The 23,685-nt window shown below is 42.3% G+C and overlaps 1 protein-coding gene across 4 annotated transcripts in view; it reads right to left on the reverse strand.

Moving 5' to 3' along the window:
• Positions 1 to 23,685, reverse strand: part of DGKH (diacylglycerol kinase eta) — a 444,882-nt gene that overhangs the window by 114,182 nt on the left and 307,015 nt on the right. For all 4 annotated transcript variants that reach the window (XM_073614202.1, XM_073614203.1, XM_073614204.1 and 1 more), the window contains 5 exons: positions 19,412 to 19,516; positions 17,633 to 17,765; positions 11,284 to 11,390; positions 9,092 to 9,217; positions 2,503 to 2,605 (listed from right to left, as the gene is read on the reverse strand). In XM_073614202.1, the coding sequence (XP_073470303.1) occupies positions 2,503 to 2,605; positions 9,092 to 9,217; positions 11,284 to 11,390; positions 17,633 to 17,765; positions 19,412 to 19,516 (574 nt within the window). The remainder of the gene's footprint in view (positions 1 to 2,502; positions 2,606 to 9,091; positions 9,218 to 11,283; positions 11,391 to 17,632; positions 17,766 to 19,411; positions 19,517 to 23,685) is intronic.

Genomic DNA, 23,685 nt, shown 5'->3' on the forward strand with positions numbered 1-23,685 from the left:
ATAATTTTAATGGTAGGTTTATTTTAACAGTGAGAGACAGAACAACAAATATATCCAGAAAAACGCATTTTAAAGTTATAAATTGATTTGCATTTTAATAAGTGAAATAAGTATTTGATCCCCTATCAGCAAGATTTCTGGCTCGTAGGTGTCTTCTATACAGGCAACGAGCTGAGATTAGGTGCACTCTCTTAAAGACAGTGCTCCTAATCTCAGTTTATCTGTATAAAAAAAAAAAAGACACCTGTCTGTCCACAGAAGCAATCAGATTCCAATCTCTCCACCATAGCCAAGACCAAAAGAGCTGTCCAAGGATGTCAGGGACAAGATTGTAGACCAACACAAGGCTGGAATGGGCCACAAGACTATCGCCAAGCAGCTTGGTGATTGGGTGACAACAGTTGGTGCAATTATTCGTAGATGGAAGAAACACAAAATAACTGTCCATCTCACTAGGTCTGGGGCTCCATGCAAGATCTCACCTCGTGGAGTTTCAATAAGGATTATGACCACCAGTAAGGAATCAGCCCAGAACTACACGGGAGAATCTTGTCAATTATCTCAAGGCAGCTGGGACCATAGTCACCAAGAAAACAATTGGTAACACACTACACCGTGAAGGACTGAAATCCTGCAGCACCCACAAGGTCCCCCCCTGCTCAAGAAAGCACATGTACAGGCCCGTCTGAAGTTTGTTATTGAACATCTGAATAATTCAGAGGAAAACTGGGTGAAAGTGTTCAGATGAGACCAAAATCAAGCTCTTTGGCATCAACTCAATGTTGGAGGAGGAGAAATGCTGCCTATGACGCCAAGGACACTATCCCCACCGTCAAACATGGAGGTTGAAACATTATGCTTTGGGGGTGTTTTTCTGCTAAGGGGACAGGACAATTTCACCGCATCAAAGGGACGATGGACGGGGCCATGAACCGTCAAATCTTGTGCGAGAACCTCCTTCCCTCAGCCAGGGCATTAAAAATGGGTCGTGGATGGGTATTCCAGCATGACAATGACCCAAAACACATGGCCAAGGCAACAAAGTAGTGGCTCAAGAAGAAGCACATTAACATCCTTGAGAGGCCTAGCCAATCTCCAGACCTTAATCCCAAAGAAAATATGTGGAGGGAGCTGAAGGTTCAAGTTACCAAACATCAGCCTCAAAACCTTAATGACTTGGAGAGAATCTGCAAAGAAGAGTGGGACAAAATCCCTCCTGAGAGGTGTGCAAACCTGGTGGCCAACTACAAGAAACATCTGACCTCTGTGATTGCCACCAAGTACTAAGTCATGTTTTGCGAAGGGGTCAAATACTTATTTCATTCATTAAAATGCAAATCAATTTATAAAACTTTTTTGAAACACGTTTTTCTGGATTTTTTTTGTAGTATTCTGTCTCTCGCTGTTAAAATAAACCTACCATTAGAATTGTAGACTGATCATTTCTCTGTCAGTGGGCAAACCTACAAAATCAACAGGGGAATGAATGCTTTTTTCCCCTCGCTGTAGTCTTTGGTACATTCTCATTTAAATTATGCACATCCCTGATCAGTAAATTAATCATTTTCTCGTTCCACCCCCACTTTAGGGAATGAATACACTGTGAGCAGGGGGTCTACATTCCCGAGATAGGAGCTTACATGCACACAGTATGCAATGACGAACATTAAAAGAAAAGTAAGTTTTGTTTTTTTTTTTGCAGAATCATACTTACCTAGGTGAACGCAGCATCGGTCCCCCGCCGGCTCTAACACTGAGAACCAAGCAATCAATAAACAGCAGATCGCTCAGTTTTTAGGGCTCCCTGAGCAGAGAGCCGGTGAATGTCAGTCACCAGCTCTCTGCTCAACTATCCCCCCCGCACTCACTGGAGAGCGAGTCTGTGGAGGGGGTGGAAGCGGTGGGCTCAGGCTCTCAGTGGCTTGCTAGGTCATTGTCAAGATCTTGTGCGAGCCTGGATTGCCTCCGTAATGCCAGCCGACAGCAGGCTTCAGCCAGATATCTGCTGAAACTGGGTCACAGTCATGCAGAACAAACTGCACTCCTGTGATCCACAGGAAAAGTATAGCCAAACGAGCTTTGGCTGTACGTTTTAGTTTCTCAAAGAGCCAAAGAGTCATACTCAATTTGGCTGCAGAATTTTAGGCAGTCCATAGATGGATGGGGGAATCCCCCCTACTGAGATATTGTAATCTGACAGCAGCATCTCAGTAGATCGAGTTCTGTACAGCCACAGTGCCCATACATGGTTCGAAATTCAGCCATTTCTGCTGAACCAGTGGAATTCTGATCCATGTAAAGCCATATTTACTGAACTATTGCACAAGACCTCAATTTAAGGAAACAATGTCTGCCTTAAACACAATGGCAATGTTTTCTGCAAAACATTGGAAGATATTTAAACTGTGTGCCGTCTTCAAAAATCATCTGTAGTACCTTATTGCAGCATAAAAAGTGGCAAAAAAAAAAAAAAAAGGACAAGAATTTTCTTTGGATACATACCATCAGAATCTATACTGTTGAGTGCTGTTGGAGGTATTATAGACACCTTGCATTGGCCAAGCGGACACTTTCGAGGGTACTGGTCCTTGCATGCGGTATGTACCTGCAGAACATTTTATAAAAGGATCAAAGAAAGGGTCAAATTTAATTAACTGCAGTGTGAATTAGAATCTTTATTGTAGCCCATACAAAAACAAAAATTATATATAGATATAGAAAATGCAGCAGGCACACTCAACTGGACTTACAGCAGGAGGAATTTTCCAATGTAGTTTAATCAATGTCAATGTTTCAGCAGGGCACAGCCCACCTTCCTCAAGACATAGTAGTGACACGCACAGGTATAAAATTCCCCCAACCAATCTTCAGTGATGCCATCATCAAAAATAAGCACATGAAAAGGAATTTACAAAAAATACTAAAACCAACAAGAACTAAATCACAGATATCTTCTACTCATATCGTAGTGGGTGTTCCATTAAGGATTTGTTAATGAGGACTGACTTCACTCCTCCTAGACCTCGGATGACCTGGCTTACCAAAAGCAGGCCTGGATGTTATGGTCGCCCTGATTGTGCCACTTGTAGACATATGATGGTAAGTACCTACTTCACGTGCCCCCAATCTGGGAAACATATATATATCTATCAAATGCAGACTCACCTGCACCTCAAGTTTTGTTATCTTTATACTTATTTGCCCTTCCAGTCTCTATTACATGGGAAAGACCAACACTATTTTTATGTAATGATTTCAGATTAACAAAGCAGCTATTAGACAAGCCATGGCTTCAGAAGCCAGCAACCAGACATTTTCTTGAACAGAAATATCTAATATCTACCGTAGGGTGTATGCTTATCAATCATGTTCTGGTTTCACCAAGAGGTGGTGATCAACATTAGACTATTACAAAGGGAATATCAGCAGATCTTTGCTCTTGATAAGCCATCACCAAGGAGCATGAATGAACAGTTGGGTTAAACAGTTTTCTGTGACTCTCACCCATCATGGACATGATGGGTGGTTTCATTTTTATGCACTAACCCCGATCCACTGAGGATTCAGTTGTAAGCCAAGGCAACAGACTTCTATAGACACGCTACTCATTACTTATTATGTGACTCCATCTCCTGAGGCTTGGTGATATGATGGGACATGGAATTGGCTGGGGGTTCTAACCCTCCCCCCCAATTCATGCTTCTGTTTAGATTGGAATGTACGGTGTGTCCTTCTGCTTGATATCCTTGATCAATTGCATTTCTTCCAGGATGATGCCCTTTCCTCTCTGACACTAGGGGGTCTCTAGCCTGCTTTATGCTCTACCTTTTTCTTTAGGGAACATTATTTATTTTGCAAACGTTTATACAGCTGATGACTGATGAGGATCAGATCACATTTTATGGCAAATTACTGCAAAAAGTCAGGTAATGCCAATTCTCGTTGCTATAATTTTTTGAGGCTATATCTTATGGCAGATTGTTAATTTTTCCCTCCTCCTTTCACAGTTTTTCCTACTGATGTATTGCAATACTGAGCTTTTGTTTGGTTCTTTTCCACTTGCACCATATTCTTTGCCCACTGTGCTTTTAGCACCTGCATTGTGTTTTTGTCTTTCCCTCTTTTTGTTACTTTGCATGTGTCACTACTGAATGTATCTTGAGAAAGGCTATGTGACCTGCCGAAATGTTGGCAAGGATTAAACATTGGAAGATTCCTCATGCTGCAAGTCCTGTTGAGTGCACCTACTGCCTGCTGCTTATTCTACATACCTTTTTCATGGATTGCACCTGGGCCAACACCCCTATAAGTGTGTGGTGGCCCATCTCTACACTATGATGATAGCTAAAGGCCAAGTGGTCGGTAGCCATGGTGAAGAGCAGCAGAAAGACCAACAGGGTATCAGTAGCAACAATTGATACTGGCATACTACTCACGCGCACAGCCTTCTAGTTGTCCACTGATGGCAAAGCATTGGTCTGGCACAGCACACCCACTATCTCCTCCTACTTTTGAATTCTGCATAGCTTCGGTCCAGTGTGGCACTCCTGCCATCCCATCCACAGCTTCTCCAACACCAGCAGAGTCTCATTGTGGCAGAGCACTACCACCACCTTGCACTTCTTCCAGAGGTAGAAATCGTTCAAGTAAAGCAACTTCATCCACTGTCAGGAGCAGTGCTCAGAAAACCAGCTGTACTGAAAAGGGCGGGATACTAGTCCGGATATAGGACCCCCAGTCTTCTGAGCGTGCATCCACTAATACATGAAACTATGGGGTTAACTGATGTAAGGGGACACTCTGATGGGGACATTTAATGTAAGGGGCACTCCGATGGGGACATTTGATGTAAGGGGACACTCTGATGGGGACCCCTGATATAAAGGATCACAAATTATGTTTAATCATTCTAATCTAGTGACAGCCTAGTGCATACTAGCATTCCCTATTCACTCCTGTATCGCCACTGTACTACTTGTCCGACATTACTTCTGGGTTGTGACTGCTGGTAGAGAAGCATGCCTAGTGAACAAGGAATACTGGTTTCCTCCATCTCTGTTATACTATTGACAATATGCCCCATGAATTTTTTTTTTTTACACTGCACCCCCAGGTTAGATCTGGCCCTGGTGCAATAATTTTCTACTGCCTGTAGGGGTCAGCTGGGGGGACATGTATAAAATAAGGGTATATCTAAAGGGACATTGTGGCTTTACCTGCTGAGGAAGTTCAGGGGATTTGTGCATTTAAGTGGAATACACCGGTAAGGCCGGCAATAGATGGTGCAAATTTATTCCCTGCAACCGTGGGTTGCATAATAAAAATTCCCCCCATCAACACAGACAGTGCTGACAAGGAAATCCCTCCTGCTGAGCAATTGTCTGCTCCCGACAAGTAGGGGAAGCTGTCCCCGCTGGGAGAAGACAGTAACTTTTGCTAGCGGCTATGGCAGGTGAGTCCGGCAGGCTGGTCGTACCCAAGCTGATTAATTGATTGATTAACTTGGTGCATTCAGACTGCCCACACACACAGCTTGAATCTCAGCCGGTTAGTGCTGAACTGGCCGAGATTCGAACCGTATATGGCCGGCTTAAGTTTGAGGCACTTTGGCTATGTCTGACGATAGGGAATTCAAATGGACACACTTTTGCTAGTAAGCTACACACAGATACAAAAAAAAGGGTAATATACAGACTTGCATCTTGGGTTACAGTGCATCCAGAAAGTATTCACATCACTTCACTTTTTCCATATTTTGTTATGTTACAGCCTTATTCCAAAATGGATTAAATCCATTATTTTCCTCAAAATACAATACCCCATAATGACAACGATGTCACTATGTAAATATAGGGTTCTTTACTGTAAGCGGGGGGCATTGATAGTTTCAAGAAACTATTAGATAAGCACCTGAACGACCGCAACATACAGGGATATACTGACATATAATCACACACATAGGTTGGACTTGATGGACTTGTGTCTTTTTTCAACCTCACCTACTATGTAACGTGAAAGAAGTTGGTTTGAAATCTTCTCAAATTAATTAAAAATAAAACCAAAAAAATCTCATGTATACAAGTATTAACAGCCTTTGCTCAATACTTTGTTGAAGCACCTTTGGCACCAATTACAGCCTCAAGTCTTTTTGAGTATGATGCTACAAGCTTGGCACACCTATTTTTGGGCAGTGTCTCTCATTCTTTTTTGCAGGATCTCTCAAGCTCCATCAGGTTTGATGGGTAGCGTCAGTGTACAGCCATTTTCAAATCTCTCCAGAGATGTTCAATCGGCTTCAAATCTGGGCCACTCAAGGACATTCACAGAGTTGCCCCAAAGCCACTCCTGTGTTATCTTGGCTGTGTGCTTAGGGCATTGTCCTGTTGGAAGATGAACCTTCGCCCCAGTCTGAGTTCCAGAGCGCTCTGTAGCAGGTTTTCATCAAAGATGTCTCTGTACATTGCTGCATTCATCTTTCCCTCGATCCTGACTAGTTTCCCAATTCCTGCTGCTGGGAAACATCCCCACAGCATTATGTTGCCACCACCATGCTTCACTGTAGGGATGGTATTGGCCAGATGATGAGCAGTGCCTGGTTTCCTCCAGACATGACACTTACCATTTAGGCCAAAGAGTTCAATCTGTTTCATTAGACAAGACAGTTTTGTTCCTCATTGTCTGAGAGTCCTTCAGGTGCCTTTTGGCAACCTCCAGGCGGGCAGTCATGTGCCTTTTACTGAGGAGTGGCTTCCATCTGGCCACTCTACCATACAGGCATGATTGGTGGAATGCTGCAGAGATGGTTGTTCTTCTGGAAGGTTCTCCTCTCTCCACAGAGAAATGCTGGAGCTCTGACAGAGTGACCATAGGGTTCTTGGTCACCTCCCAGACTAAGGCACTTCTCCCCAGATCGCTCAGTTTGGCTGGGCGACTCGCTCTAGGAAGAGTCATGGTGGTTCCATGTGCCCATTCAATGCTGCAGACAATTTTCTGTACCCTTCCCCAGATCTGTGCCTCCATACAATCCGGTCTCGGAGGTCTAAAGACAAATCCTTGGACTTCATGGCTTGGTTTGTGCTCTGACATGCACTGTTAACTGTGGGACCTTATATAGACAGGTGTGTTCCTTTCCAAATCATGTCCAATCTTTAATTTACCACAGGTGGACTCCAATCAAGTTGTAGAAACATCAAGGATGATCAGAGGAAACAGGATGCACCTGAGCTGAATTTTGAGTGTCATGGCAAAAGCTGTGAATGCTTATGTACATATGATTTTTTTTTTTTTTTAATTTTTAATAAATTTGCAAAGATTTCACACAAACTTCTTTCAAGTTGTCATTATGGGGTATGGTTTGTAGAATTGTGACAAAAATAACGAATTTAATCCATTTTGGAATAAGGTTGTAACATAACAAAATGTGGAAAAAGTGAAGCGCTGTGAATGCTTTCGGGATGCACTGAATTTATCTACAAAAACAGCACTAAACAAAAAATATTCTACTTATTTTGTAGAGCTAAGATCAGACAGTACTTAACAGTAGAACTATGGGTATTAACCCCTGTAAGATTTATTTTTGCCCACTTGGTCCCATTGGTGAGTTTTACCTTCGCTTCTTGTGCCATAGCCAAAACAGGAAGTGACAGGAATTTCCTGTAAATTAGAGGAACCATAAAGCGGAGGTTTACACAAAAATTAAACCTCTGCTTTTCGGAACCCTTCCCCCTCCGGTGTCACATTTGGCACCTCTCAGGGGGGAGGGGCTGCAGATACCTGTCTAAGACAGGTATTTGCACCCACTTCCGGCATAGACTCCCACGGGAGTCTATGCCTCTTCCCGTCCCCACCGCGCTGTCTGCTGGGACACACACGGGTCCCAGAGACAGCAGGGACCAGTTAGGAAGCGCAGCGCGACTCGCGCATGTGCAGTAGGGAACCGGGAAGTGAAGCCGTATCGCTTCACTTCCCGATTCCCTTACAGAGAATGGCGGCGGCAGCACCCGGGGACCGAGGAACGATTCGGTCTCGGGTGCAGACATCGCTGGACCCTGGGACAGGGGAGTGTCCTTATTTTAAAAGTCAGCAGCTGCAGTATTTGTAGCTGCTGACTTTCACCTTTTTTTTTTGCGGGACTCCCTCTTTAACCCAGGTCACCAGAACTAGTGTCCCCATTGGAAGATTAATGATTATTACTTTTCTGGGGACAACCCAAAAATTGTGATTTTCTTTTGCTTTCACTAGTAATGGTAAAAAAGGACAAATGGAGAGGGTGAATCTCCCTAATGGGGACACAGACAGCAATAAAAACTGACAGGTGTTCTAATCTCCCTCCACTCTAACCAAATCTAAAAACAAGCCTTGCCTTTAGACCCCTTTCACACTGAGGCAGTTTTCCGGCGTTTTAGCACTGGAAATGGCATCTGTAAAACACCTGGAAACTGCCTCCCATTCTTTTACAATGGCTGCTTTTAGAAAAGTCCTGCAAGCAGCATCTTTGGGGAGGTTTGGGAGCGATGTATAAAGTGCGCCCAAAACGCCCCTGCCCACTGCAATCGGAAGCGCAGCAACACAGGAGTTTGTAACAGCTTTTTTTGGGGTAAAAGTGCCCCACTAGCAGCCAAAAGGCGCCGCTTAAACAGCGCTAAAGCGCCGCTAAAACGCTTTACCGCCGGCGCCTTCAGTGTGAAAGCAGCCTTAGTTATACTTTTAGGTCACACAACATTGTCCTCTTAACTGCGGATATTCGGATAATTTTCTAATCGTTATAAAACACACAAATTATCTTGATCCCTTTGTTACCTCTGTCAGATATATCCACTGTGAAAATATATATATATGACAAGAGAAGCGTTTTTTTTCCGTTTGGGGGGATATTTGCTTTAACAAAGAGCTCAGTGTTATCAATCGTGTTGTCATGTGCAAAAGGAACTTTTCATGAACCTAGATAATAAAAAACATTAACTTTCAGGAAAATTGGAAAGCAGTCAACCTTCAAGAGATACTGAAGTTGTGCTTGGGCAAACAATGCATCTATGTGTTGGTAATGTTTTATATTCTCCTCTAGTAGAACTCATAGTCTGCTCATGCTTACCATTGCTTTACACCAAAGGCACCGCCAATCCTGTAGACGTAAGACACTGCCACAGGTTTTGTCACAAACAGCACATTTGGCACTAACGGGAAGGTTTCCCTCTAGCCACTGATGGGGCATTGCTATCTGAAAAGGCAAACATATTAAGAAACATTACCAGATACTAGGTCTGCAACAGAAATATGACCATAAAGATACAAACAAAACCCTTAGCAATTTTTAGATGCCGTTAGCTGTGTAATTTTGGTCATTATCCTGTTGGAGGACCCCTGGCCTTCAACCTGAGCAGTCACTCCAGAAATTCTTGATAGTCCTAAGATTTCACTGTGCTCTGTAGTGTCAGACACAGTATATCAGCCCCTTAACATAGCCAAGCCTCCTCCATGTTTTACAATAGGAACAGTTTTTCAAAAGTAGAATCTTCTTAGGTCTTTTTTTTTTTGCTTCAACAAGTGACAAATATACTGTTGTCCCTTGACGTTGGAATTCAGCTTCAATTGCTCTTAATTACATCCCTTTTCAGGAGGAATAAAGAATTGTTTCAATGAGCTGTAATAGTACCAACAAATTTGTCCATGCCTGTACCTTTAAACATCTGCAAGAGCACCACAGAAACTACAGAGCACAGTCTGCACTAATTTGCAACTTTTAACACTTCCCAGTAGTGATGAAACCATCTCACCCCCTACCACTAACCGTATCTTCCTGTTGGCCAGAAAGACTGGGCTGTCCATGATAGTGATGAATCAATAGAACGTAGGTGGGGAGGGCAGTCCAGTCCAGTCTAGTCTTTCAACACTAGCAGAAAGTTTCCAAACCTTCAGAGATATAATATTAGTCAAGATTTTTGTTCTTGGACCTCTCCTATTTTTTTTTTCTGGTTCAATAAGTTTTATTGCAGAAGTAGTATTAAACATACGGACCTCTCCTATTTTCAATCTACACCTCCTCCCTGGGTCAGCTGATAGCCTCCCATGGCTTCCAATATAATTTCTACGCTGATGACGCCCAAATATATCTCTCCACCCCTCAGCGCTTTCCATCAATCTCCTCCCGCATCACTAACAGACATATCTGGATGGATTTCACACCACTTCCTCAAACTCAACTTGTCCATAACTGAGCTCATAAATATTTCCTCCCCCACGTGCCTCTTCCCCTGACTTCTGTCAGGAGCAATGGCACAACCATCCACCCATCCCCACATGTCACAGTGCTAGGTGTTATCCTGGACTCTCAACTCTCCTTTTGGCCCCACATCCAATCCCTTTCCAAAGCTTGTCACCTCAACCTCTGCAACATCCCCAAACTACATCCCTTCCTAACCAATGAAACTGCAAAGCTGATTCGCTCCCTGGTTATCCGTCGCCTCGACTACTGCAACTCCCTCCTCATTGGCTTACCTTTAAATAAGCTATACCCCCCTTCAGTTCATCATGAACGCTGCTGCCAGACTCATCCACTTTACAAACTGCTCGGTGTCTGCTACCCCTCACCCAACAAATTAAATTCAAAATACTAACAATAACTTACAAAGCCATCCATCCCCAGCTACATCACTAGCCTAGTCTCAAAATACCAACCTAATCTTCCTTTTTGTTCTTCCCAAGTCCTCCTGCTCTTTAGCTCCCTCATCACCTCCTCCCATACTCACCTCCAGGACTAATCTCAAGCCTTTCCCATCCTCTGGAATTCCCTACCCCAATCTCTCAGACTCCAAATCTATCCACTTTTAGGCGATACCTGAAAACCTTTTGAAGCCTATTTTGCCTCCACGTGACATCTGTACTTTCATTTTCTTCATTAGATCAACCCCCAGAGTTTTTTTTACTCTTTTGTATCACTTGAACCTCCCTCCTAGATTGTACGCTCTAACGAGCAGGGCCCTCTGGTTCCTCCTGTATTGAACTGTATTGTAACTGTACTGTCTGCCCTAACATTGTAAAGTGCTGCGCAAACTGTTGGCGCTATATAAATTCTGCATAATGATAATTTGTTGGGTTTCAGTGCCCTTGCAGTTCTCGTGAGGGAGGGACATGAACTTAATAACTGCTGACTTCAGTTTTTTTTTTTTTTTTTTAAACCAACAGGTACTGTAAAGCTAGGGGTTGAACATTACATCATTATACTAAGCAATAGGGCTAACAAAAATACAATAAGTTATTAAATTATAGCAAATGCTCTATACTTACACCGTCCTCATCCTCAATAATATCTTTCCCAATGGAGGCCAGCGTTGTCCATTTGCAGTTATTTGTTGCTCTTACAGCACACCGCTTATGAGCTTTAAATTTACATACTACAAATACACAAAGAAAATTTTGTAAAGGCATACTTTCTCATTTGCAATCACACCAGATTAACAGAATGGTCCTTATAATAGCATACCAGCAGAAAAGCAAAAAGAGGAAACAAAACTAAAAAGGTAATGCTTATTACAACATTTGATCCTATAATTGTTTTGCATTTTAATTTCTACAATACTAACAGACATGTTTATATGTTATTGGACAATGTAACTTTTAATTTAACAATTTTTTTTTCCAGATCCGATACATGATTGCTCCTTAAGGCTCCTTTTACATCTAGGCGTCCTGGATCACAGGCACAATCGCAGGGATTCTGCCCGGGATCCCAAATCAAGGCAAACTGTGTGACGCCCTTGCGAACCCCGTCACTTCCAATGGCACCCAAATCGTGGCACAATTTTGCTGTGATTGTTGCCTGAGGAATCACTGTAAAATCGCACATACAGAATCGCGGTACGCCTTTCGCCGAAAAGAATTTCTGGAACTCGGGGTGCCATTGGAAGTGACAGCGATTGGACGGAGTGCCAGTTAGACATTTTCATGACTGACAGCCGACATCCTATGCAACTTCATTGCGGTTTTCTTGCGACTTCCTTACCAAAAGTCAATGCAAGTTGCAATAAAGTAGCCCAAAAACAGTGCAGGAAGCTTTTTCTGAGTCGCACCGACTAGAGCGGTTCCATTGCCATTAATGGGGTGCGACTTGTCATGCATCTTTGAACTCTCAAGTTGCGGCACTGTGAACTGCGCCTAAAGAGGAACTTCATAAGGTTTAAGTAAAGGAAACTAAATTTTAAAAAAAAACACAACGCACACCAATATCCGAATGTGAGACAGGGAGGGGGGTTATGGCAGGGGGCACATTTATTTATTTATTTATTTAGGGTGGAGGTCTGCTTTCAAACATAGCATGTAGGACTTGAGGAAGATAAACTTTATAAAACTACTCTTCTGACAGGGCATTTTTCTCAATTGTTCGCACACGTTAACTTTTTCAGGAGAGGTCCTGTAGAACAATGGTGGCAGTTGCAATTTTTTATATTGCATGATTCTTGTGCAACACATTTTCAGGGAAAAAAATACACTAAAACAAATTTGAGTGGAAACACAATAAAATGTTCAATAGAATAGAATAGAATGTTGTAAAAGTCTTAAAATTTTGCACTTCCGTAAAAACGCAGAAGGCTCAGTACAGAGGCTCCTGTTTATTCACAAACTGAGCATAGTAAACACATTTTACTATGCTTCAGTTAGGAATGAGCACAATAAGTGATCAGTACTGATTGCAGTTATTAGAACCAATCCATTAAATGTCTCTCTCCCTGCAGCAGCTAAAAGCTAGCAGGAGGGAGAGGAGGAGAAGCTGACTTTCAGCTGCCACAGGGAGACACACAACGGGATCAGTTCTTATAAGTGCCCCCTACCTCCCTCACTTCATACATCACCCCTTCTCCTGCCCACATCTGTTTCCCTTGCTGCCCAGACCCCCTGGAGAATGGGCAGGGTCACAATAGGGGGTGAATAAGGTGTGCCCAGACACACTCCATGCACATGCCTATACCTGCTATATACTTGTTCTAGGGTCAGCAACTTTGAAAGTACCAGTGCTTTTGGGTCAAAGTAACAGTCAAACTTGCAATTACCAGTGAATGTTGTATGTATTTAATTGTACTAAGAAAGCAGGTTCACAGCAATGTATGTCAAGTATGATTCTCTCTCTTTTTTTTTTCTTTCCAACCTAATTTTTTTGTAGGGAGTATGATTTTTTTCTTGTAACAATAATGCAAAACTTCGGTGCCCAAAAGTACTTGTGGTAGTCTGCAAAGCAACCCCTGGTGTTTCTGGAGCTCCTGGATTTAAACTCTGGGGTACACAAGGCATAAGCCTTGCAATCTTCTAATACCAAGCTACTCCCCTTGCCATTCAATTGTCAAACGCTAAAGCTTCTACAGGCCTTTGCTATTTTAGAACAGAGAGACTGGTTGTCCAGAGAAAGTTCGTGCTAACTTAGACCATAGACAAACTGGTCCCTGATGGCACCACAAGGTACTTTTACTTCAGCAGTATTGCTCCCTTTGGATCCCCTTCCCTTCTACCTAAAATTCTAGCTGCCCGGCTACCTCTTTAGTACTTTGCGATGATGATCCTGAATGAGCACACGGATTAAAAAAAAAAAAAAAAAAAATAAAAATGAGGGTGAAGTCAAAATATCAAGTATGAACATTTGCATTAGCAGGACATCCAGCCAACTGGTATTTTGAGAAAGAGGAATCCATAATGGAATCCTACCCATTTCTATCAAATGCTGTAGGTTTATTTAGTTGCAGAATCGTTTACGTGTTACTAAATCCACAACGGTCAAATCAGTCTGTATATGCATTAAAGCATGCTTGTTCTACTCACTGCTGAACCTAAGGTGTTAATCCTCCACATTCTGTATAAAGGCTGGAGAGCAGTGACTGACAGTTATTATCAAAATGAGACTTCAAACATTCTAGACAGCATAGGCTCTAAATATCTATTGTGTTTAGAAAACTGTAAAGCTCCTCAAAAATAAAATTGAAGGTGCCAAATGAGAACAGTCCTGCAGCCGTTCGCTTTTCACGTATATATCAAAAAGAAGACTGAGAAGCAATTACTTACAATCTTCTAGAGAAAGTGGAGTAGAGAAATTGGCTGTACACAGATAGTTGCTTGACTGCCTCAGTGATTCCGATATCATCTCATAAACAAGCTCTCTCAAGCATCACCTTGCTGTATTTTTAAATGCTTTTGTTCATTAGTTGAAAACATACAGGCCTTAATGTATTCTAAAAATATGTTTTACATTCAGTATGCAGATATTTAAAAAGGCCCACTTTACTGCTGCTAAAAAATGAACCCTTACCAAGAAGCAGGGTACATGAATTTGTCTTTCGTTTAAAAAAAAACAAAATAGAAGGTGCCCAGCCCATCTGAAGCCTATATTTTGACATACTGACAGGTAATAATTAAAAAAAAATGCAGAAACTGCCATACTTGACAAACCAACAGCTAATGGAAACATGGTGGAAGTCTTAAGACATTTGGAGCGCTATTCCTCCCACTGATAGAGCTCTATTCCTCCCACCGACACCAACCACAGGGCTTGACAAATTTGTTTTGATTCTAGGAGCCATCTAAAAAGTTAGGAACCAGTTTGTGAACAGCGGTATGTAATGTGTATTTCAATCAATGTTTCTTATGCGTAGGCAACCCAATGCTTGCATTTACGTTTGTACGTAAACGCAAGAGAAACTGTTAACAGGGATCAGGAAGTGACATCATACACATCGCTTCTGGGTCAGGAACAAGATGAGAAGAGCAGACGTGTATCCGCTCTCCTCCCTCCCCTCTACCCTGCGGCACCCTCTATGCAGGTCCTGAGCCCCGCAGATGGGCAGGCGGAGCACAGGATACATATCTAGGGCTTAGGGGGGGAACTTTATGCAACGCAGCGGAAGACAAATGGACCATCCCCAGTAGAACACAGGCCCAAGGCAGAAAGGCAGCATCACAGCCTGTCCATCACCTGCCCACCATATGCACGTAAAGCCAAGTACACACTATCCGTTTTTTTTTCATTCAACCCAGCAGGTTAAACAGAAAAAAAAAACCTAACAGCTCATGTTGGAGCCGCTGTACTAACAATCCAATGCTAGTACAGCGATCTCCCCTGCTGAGCTATTGTGTTCTGACAGGGGATGTCACCCCCGACCAGAGCCAGTTGGCTGCTGGTTTTTCAGCATGCTCCTCTGACAGAAGCTGGCTTCTGTGAGACTGGCTGCCCATACACGCGGCCCGTATGTCGGCCAGTGTTTATTGAACTCGGCCAATGTCGCCTGGCATTCGGCCCGTGTGTACTAGGCTTGATGGTGTAATGGGCAGCGGCTCACTAGGAAAGGACAGTACAGCAAGGTGGGGGCGATAGGAGATCCAGTGACTCATGCCACCTTAGGCCCCTTTCACACGGACGCCTTCGCTAAGCAGAATCCGCTTGCTCAACGGGACGGGTGACTCCGTTGAGCGGGCGGATGATAGGTCCGAGCGAACACGGACAACGTCCCGCTTTCCTCTATGGGGCAATCGGACGGTGACAGACCACCTGTCAGTTTCCATCCCATCTGCCGGATGGATGGAAAATAGGACCACCATCCGTCTGTTACACACTGTGTGCAAAAAATGTATAAATAAATAATAAAAAAAGAAGAGAAAAAATACTTAGATCAACGTTTGATCTAGGTCAGTACTAGGGTTAGTGTTTGAGTCAAGGGTCAAGATCAGGGTTAAAGGTCAGTATATTTTGGGCAGGATTTCTTAAAATTAGTATCAGTGTGTTTTAGGTTGGATAATAAAAATAAAAAAAAGCAAAATGTACACTATTGATTTGGGCTGTACTACGGGTACAAACAACAAATAACATACACATATGTGGTATCACTGCGATGGTCGGGAGCAGAGGAATTTATTTTGGGTTGTTCTTTGGTGGTAGATTAAGGTAGTAACAAGAAATACACAGCTAAATTTAAAAATAAAAAAGATTTTTTTTTTTTTTTTTTTACACTATTTTAGACCAATTTTTTCCAATTTTTTTCCCCACAAATTGAGCTTTCTTTTGGTGGTATTTGATCACCTCTGCGGTTTTTATTTTTTGCTCTATAAAACAAAAACAGAGCGACAATTTTGAAAAAAGCACGCAATATTTTTGACTTTTTGCTTTAATAAATATCCCCAAAAGTATATAAAAATTTTTTTTCCTCAGTTTAGGCCTATATGTATTCTTCTACATATTTTTGGTAAAAAAAAAAAAAAATAATAATATCGCAATAAGCATATACTGATTGGTTTGCGCATAAGTTATAGCGTCTACAAAATAGGGAATAGTTTTATAGCATTTTTGTTATTCATTTTTATTTAATTAGTAATGGCGGCGATCTGCAATTTTTATCGTGACTGCGACATTATGGCGGACACATCGGACACACCCATGACAGTATTTTGGGATAGTACAGAGTATGAACAGCGATCTCTCTCTTCCCCTACACTGTCCACTCCGCACTTCAGTTAGAACACACCTAGGGAACACATTAACCCCTTCATCGCCCCCTAGTGTTAACCCCTTCACTGCCAGTGACATTTTTACAATAATCAATGCATTTTCATAGCACTGATCGCTGTGTTAATGCCAATGGTCCCAAAAATGTGTCAAAATTGTCTGAAGTGTCAGCCATAATGTCGCAGTCCCGATATAAAAAAAAAAAAATCGCAGATCGCCGCCATTACTAGTAAAAAAAAAAAAAAATTAATAATAAAAGTGCCATAAAACTATCCCCTATTTTGTAGACGCTATAACTTTTGTGCAAACCAATCAATATACACTTATTGCAATTTTTTTACCAGAACTATGTAGAAGAATACATATTGGCCTAAACTGAGGAAAAATTTTTATCATGGGATTGTGATACCGGACTTTTGGACATAAAGCAAGCACTGCGTGTAGGACTCCCTTGCACTTTCAAATATCTGCAACTTTAAAGTCTGTAATTTGGGTGTAATCAATATGGTGATACCTTATAATTATACTATGAAGTGTTTTTCTGCCTACAAATTTATAGCAATACAGTGAAGAACTACAACTAGGTGTACAACGTCACATCGGAAAAATCATTTATTTTAGCAAATTTAACATATGAGCCCAAAGATTGCTTCATGATCAACAATAAATATATTGTCTACTATGTGAACCATAAGCCAATTTGTCATATGGGTGAGGTTTACAATAAACAAGCATATGCATTTGTAGATGTTTCTCCTTTAGTTTTATGTGCATTCATTATGAAATCAAAGCATATTTAAGGTGTTTGTTGAGAGGTAGACGCGTGTTGCCAGGTCTAACTGTGTTACATTGGTAAGAAAACAAAGTGACCACGTCATTTCCGGCTCTGCCTTAAATGCCCCACCAGTGAACAGGCCCCCGGCAGGTCTGTGTTTTCGCTGTGCATCTGAGAGCGATCACATGACCTGCAGTTTGGAAGCGGGACAAAACTGTAAATGTAAGTTTAAAAAAACAAAACAAAAAAACAAAGACCACTGCCTATTTAACCTTGCATTTATCTGTTGAGACAATTTTGTTAATTGGAAGGGTTACAACTACTTTAAAGAAGCATCAATTTATACAACAGTAATGCCTGTGAAAAAAAGATTTGGAACCTACCTTCACAAGACAACCCATGGGAGGTGACCCCTGACAGGCTTTCTCGACACACATTACAGAAGGTAGGTCGGGCATGGGAGCAGGCGTACCAGTTATGCATTCCTGAGAAATGTTCCACATTAAACTGTGCGGTCTAACAGGGAAGAAGTTAAGACAAAATTTGGCAGTAACTCTAAAAATAGTTTCTATGCATTTACATGACCTTTAAGCATAAATTGGTGGAAAAATAATGTAACACTCCTGAACAACACATGACAGTTGAATCCAAGTAACACATTAAAATTACAGCAAAAGAATAATATTTTAGGGGGAAAAAAAAAACTAGCAATGAAAGACACTAAAAGATAGATTCTCATTATCTATTATAAACGTTTCTCATAATTACAAAAAAGTTTACAACCTCTTGTACTATGAGGCAATCCTAAGTCAAGATTGGAAAACCTTATATTGTTTTATTAAAGTACAAGCCAAAGGAAGGGAGCTGAACCTTTAAAAACAAGATCCAGAAGATGTAACCAAAATGGTATTTTAATGTGCCAGGGCACCTTTGTTTGCTACACCCATTTCGAAAACAGAATTGTACAGAAATTTACATGGACATGTGGCTAGAGATTCTACATGTCCATGCTATATTTGCTAGGCCCGCAGCTATATTTGCACAGCCAGAAGGTACATAGGGTTAATCTTCACTGACTTCAATGCAAAACAGTGCCCCCCCGGACCTCCATGCAAAACAACGCCCCCCCCCCGGACGTCCATGCAAAACAACGCCCCCCCGGACTTCAATGCAAAACAACGCCCCCCCGGACTTCAATGCAAAACAACGCCCCCCCGGACTTCAATGCAAAACAACGCCCCCCCGGACTTCAATGCAAAACAACGCCCCCCCGGACTTCAATGCAAAACAACGCCCCCCCGGACTTCAATGCAAAACAACGCCCCCCCCGGACTTCAATGCAAAACAACGCCCCCCCCCGGACTTCAATGCAAAACAACGCCCCCCCCCGGACACTTCAATGCAAAACAACGCCCCCCCCCCCGGACTTCAATGCAAAACAACGCCCCCCTGGACTTCAATGCAAAACAACGCCCCCCTGGACCTCCATGCAAAACAACACCCCCCTGGACTACAATGGAAAACAACGCCCCCCCCGGACTTCAATGCAAAACAACGCCCCCCCCCCGGGCGTGCCCCATTGACTTCAGTGCAAAACCGCGCCCCATTGACTTCAATGCAAAACCGCATCCCATTGACTTCAATGAAAAACCGCGCCCCATTGACTTCAATGCAAAAATGCCAGCCGCATTAATTAATAATAACAAAAAAAAAATTCCATTTTAGTTTTTGGCCAAATGCATCCTGAATTTTCGGTTTCAGCTTTGGCACCGGAATTTTCCTTTCGGTGCACCACTAACTGAATCATGCATCTATTTTTCATCCAATGTTAAAATACCATGTATAAAAAGTACGTACAAGAGCAAAAGAAGTATAAACTGCACTGTGTGGCTGGTATTACATCAAAGTACTTTCAATTGCAAAGCCTTATATGGTGCAATCTTTGCATCAGTAAAAAATCTTTAGGTGAATTCATTGAACATGGGTAAATTACAATATGAAACTTTGAGTGCTTATAGATTGTAGTACTTCGTAGTACTAAAAACTGGACCATCACACAACATTCTTGCTATATCATGCTTTTTCCCCCCATCACCATGAATCTCACAGTACCTCTAGAAACATTACACAGGTTTACTGCAAATCATAAAAAACGAGCTTACCTCGTAATGCTCTCTGGACTGCACTGACTTTAGTGAGCTGATCCAGTCTTCCATTTCTTTTCTGTTCTCGGCACACAATATTAGTCTTCTAAAAGGGGTGATTATCTATTAAAAAAATACACATACAAAAGAAACATTATAAAAATAAAACATTACTGCCTTACAGCTTCCAGGGCTAAAGAGTTGATATTGCTATGGAGCGAGGATATCCAGGCAGTGTTTCATTTACACTGCTCAGAATCTCAGCAAAGCTGTATAATCACTTAAGCTTTGCATATTGTCTTGATGAAAAAATACTGTGTGAGAATGAAGGAAAAAACACACTTCCATCTCCTTGTAAACCACTGCAAGCTTTATCCTGATCCTGGCAGATGCATGTGCAGACTGTTGCAGGAAAGAAAGCATTAAAGGGGTTTTCTGGTGAAACTCAAGAGACTTTTAACAAAGTAGTTAGACCCATTACTTGTCATTGAAGCCTGGGAAGCTGCAGTAAAATATACAGCTGAAAACTAAGATCCATGTGGAGCGGTGCAAGATATTTAGGTAATTGGGACAGGCAAAGGATTGCTGCTACAGGGGGAAAATCAATCACAATAATGCATTCTGTTTTGAGCATTGTTCTATATTTTTTACCATCTCTTATTCAAATTGACCCAGAAAAAAAAAGTAGTAGAGTGTACACAACTGCAGTCATTTACAAGTAAAGTATACTGAAAACTTTCTTGTAGTAGCATTAAAATCTGAAACAAACACTTTCTTTTTTTCTGAGAAATACAGGAAGATACTCAACTCCAATGTAAAAATGCATATAAAAGCAAAGGAGAAGGACTTCAAAAAATACAAGGTTGAGGGATCATCCTCAGCATTCAGACTTTATAAAGAATGCAACAAGAAATGTAAGGGTGCAATTAGGACGGCTAAGATAGAACATGAAAGACACATAGCGGAGGAGAGCAAAAAAAATCCCAAGAAATTCTTTAAGTATGTAAACAGTAAAAAAGGGAGGACAGACCATATTGGCCCCATAAAGAATGAGGAAGGACATCTGGTTACAAAGGATGGGGAGATGGCGAAGGTATTGAATTTATTTTTCTCCTCAGTCTTCACGAGTGAATCGGGAGGCTTCAGTACCCAAAACTGCAGTGTTTATCCTCATGACACAACACAGGAAGCACCTCCATGGTTAACAGAGGACAGAATTAAAATTAGACTTGAGAAACTTAACATTAATAAATCACCGGGACCAGATGGCTTGCATCCGAGGGTACTTAGGGAACTCAGTAAAGTGATTGCCAGACCATTGTTCCTAATTTTTACAGACAGTCTACTGACTGGAATGGTACCAGCTGATTGGAGAAAAGCCAATGTAGCACCAATATTTAAAAAGGACCCAAAATACATCCCTGGGAATTACAGACTAGTTAGCCTAACATCAATAGTATGTAAACTCTTGGAGGGGATGATAAGGGACTATATACAAGATTTTAGTAACAAGAACGGTATCATTAGCAGTAATCAGCATGGATTCATGAAGAATTGTTCTTGCCAAACCAATCTATTAACCTTCTATGAGGAGGTGAGTTGCCATCTAGATAAAGGAAGGCCCGTAGACGTGGTGTATCTGGATTTTGCAAAAGCATTTGACACAGTTCCCCATAAACGTTTACTGTACAAAATAAGGTCCGTTGGCATGGACCATAGGGTGAGTACATGGATTGAAAACTGGCTACAAGGGCGAGATCACCACTCTCTGAAAAATGGGGAGTACTCAGAATGGTCAGGGGTGGGTAGTGGGGTTCCCCATGGTTCTGTGCTGGGACCAATCCTATTTAATTTGTTCATAAACGACCTGGAGGATGGGATAAACAGTTCAATCTTTGTATTTGCAGACGATATTAAGCTAAGCAGGGCAATAACTTCTCTGCAGGATGTGGAAACCTTGCAAAAAGACCTGAACAAATTAATGGGGTGGGCGACTACATGGCAAATGAGGTTCAATGTAGAAAAATGTTAAATAATGCATTTGGGTGGAAAAAATATGAATGCAATCTATACACTGGGGGGAGAACCTCTGGGGGAATCTAGGATGGAAAAGGACCTGGTGGTCCTACTAGATGATAGGCTCAGCAATGGCATGCAATGCCAAGCTGCTGCTAACAAAGCAAACAGAATATTGGCATGCATTAAAAGGGGGATCAACGCCAGAGATAAAACGATAATTCTCCCACTCTACAAGGCTCTGGTCCGGCCGCACCTGGAGTAGGCTGTCCAGTTCTGGGCACCAGTCCTCAGGAAGGATGTACTGGAAATGGAGCGAGTACAAAGGGCAACAAAGCTAATAAAGGGTCTGGAGGATATTAGTTATGAGGAAAGGTTGCGAGCACTGAACTTATTCTCTCTGGAGAAGAGACGCTTGAGAGGGGATACGATTTCAATTTACAAATACTGTACTGGTGACCCCACAATAGGGATAAAACTTTTTCGCAGAAGAGAGTTTAATAAGACTCGTGGCCACTCATTACAATTAGAAGAAAAGAGGTTTAACCTTAAACTACGTAGAGGGTTCTTTACTGTAAGAGCGGCAAGGATGTGGAATTCCCTTCCACAGGCGGTGGTCTCAGCGGGGAGCATTGATAGCTTCAAGAAACTATTAGATAATCACCTGAATGACCGCAACATACAGGGATATACAATGTAATACTGACATATAATCACACACATAGGTTGGACTTGATGGACTTGTGTCTTTTTTCAACCTCATCTACTATGTAATTATGTAACTTATCCATCATGCCATACCATCAGGGAGGTGTGTGATTGGCCCCACATTTATTCTGCAGCAGGACAACCCCAAAATGATGGTTAGGCCCCCACAGAGCCCTGATCTCAACACCATCAAGTCTGTCTGTGATTACAGGAAGAGACAGAAGAATTTGAGGCAGTCTACATCCACAGAAGAACTGAGATTAGTTCTCCAAGATGTATGAACAACCTACTGTGCCTTGAAAAAGTATTCATACCTCTTGAAATTTTCCACATTTTGTCATGTTACAATCAAAACCGTAAATGTATTTTATTGGGATTTTATGTGATAGACCAACACAAAAGTGGCACATTGTGAAGTGGAAGGAAAATGATTTTCACATATTTTTTTTCAAATAAAATTGATCTAATACAGCCATGAGTCTTTTTGGGAAAGATGCAACAAGTTTTTCACACCTGGATTTGGGGATCCTCTGCCATTCTTCCTTGCAGATCCTCTCCAGTTCTGTCAGGTTGAATGGTAAACGTTGGTGGACAGCCATTTTTAGGTCTCTCCAGAGATGCTCAATTGGGTTTAAGTCAGGGCTTTGGCTGGGCCATTCAAGAACAGTCATGGAATTGTTTTGAAGCCACTCCTTCGTTATCTTAGCTGTGTCCTTAGGATCATTGTCTTGTTGGAAGGTAAACCTTCGGCCCAGTCTGAGGTCCTGAGCACTCTGGAGAAGGTTTTCGTCCAGGATATCCCTGTACTTGGCCGCATTCATCTTTCCCTCGATTGCAACCAGTCGCCCTGTCCCTGCAGCTGAAAAACACACTCACAGCATAATGCTGCCACCACCATGCTTCACTGTTGGGACTGTATTGGACAGGTGATGAGCAGTGTCTGGTTTTCTTCACACATACCGCTTAGAATTAAGGCCAAAAAGTTCTATCTTGGTCTCATCAGACCAGAGAATCTTATTTCTCACCATCTTGGAGTCCTCCATGCGGGCTTTCATGTGTCTTGCACTGAGGAGAGGCTTCTGTCGGGCCACTCTGCCATAAAACCCCGACTGGTGGAGGGCTGCAGTGATGGTTGACTTTCTACAACTTTCTCCCATCTCCCGACTGCATCTCTGGAGCTCAGCCACAGTGATCTTTGGGTTCTTTACTTCTCTCACCAAGGCTCTTCTCCTCCGATAGCTCCGTTTTGGCCGGACAGCCAGCTCTAGGACAGCCCCCCCCTCCCGCCGCAATCCGGTGACCTCCGCCGCTTACCGGAGCCGTCGGTAGCGGCGGAGGCGATCGCGTCCTTCCCTGTGGTGTGTCTGGAGACGAGTGAGGCTAAGATGGCGCCCACTCGTCTCCATGACACTGCTGGGCGGAAGCGACGTCAAAACGTCACTTCCGTCCACGCCTCTTAAAGGCACATTTTTTTCAAATGTCATCTTTCTAAATGACTTTTTTTTTTTTTTTTTAATTGCATTTTAGTGTAAATATGAGATCTGAGGTCTTTTTGACCCCAGATCTCA

Source organism: Aquarana catesbeiana, linkage group LG02 (assembly GCF_042186555.1).
Source record: "Aquarana catesbeiana isolate 2022-GZ linkage group LG02, ASM4218655v1, whole genome shotgun sequence".
Taxonomy (NCBI): Eukaryota; Metazoa; Chordata; class Amphibia; order Anura; family Ranidae; genus Aquarana; species Aquarana catesbeiana.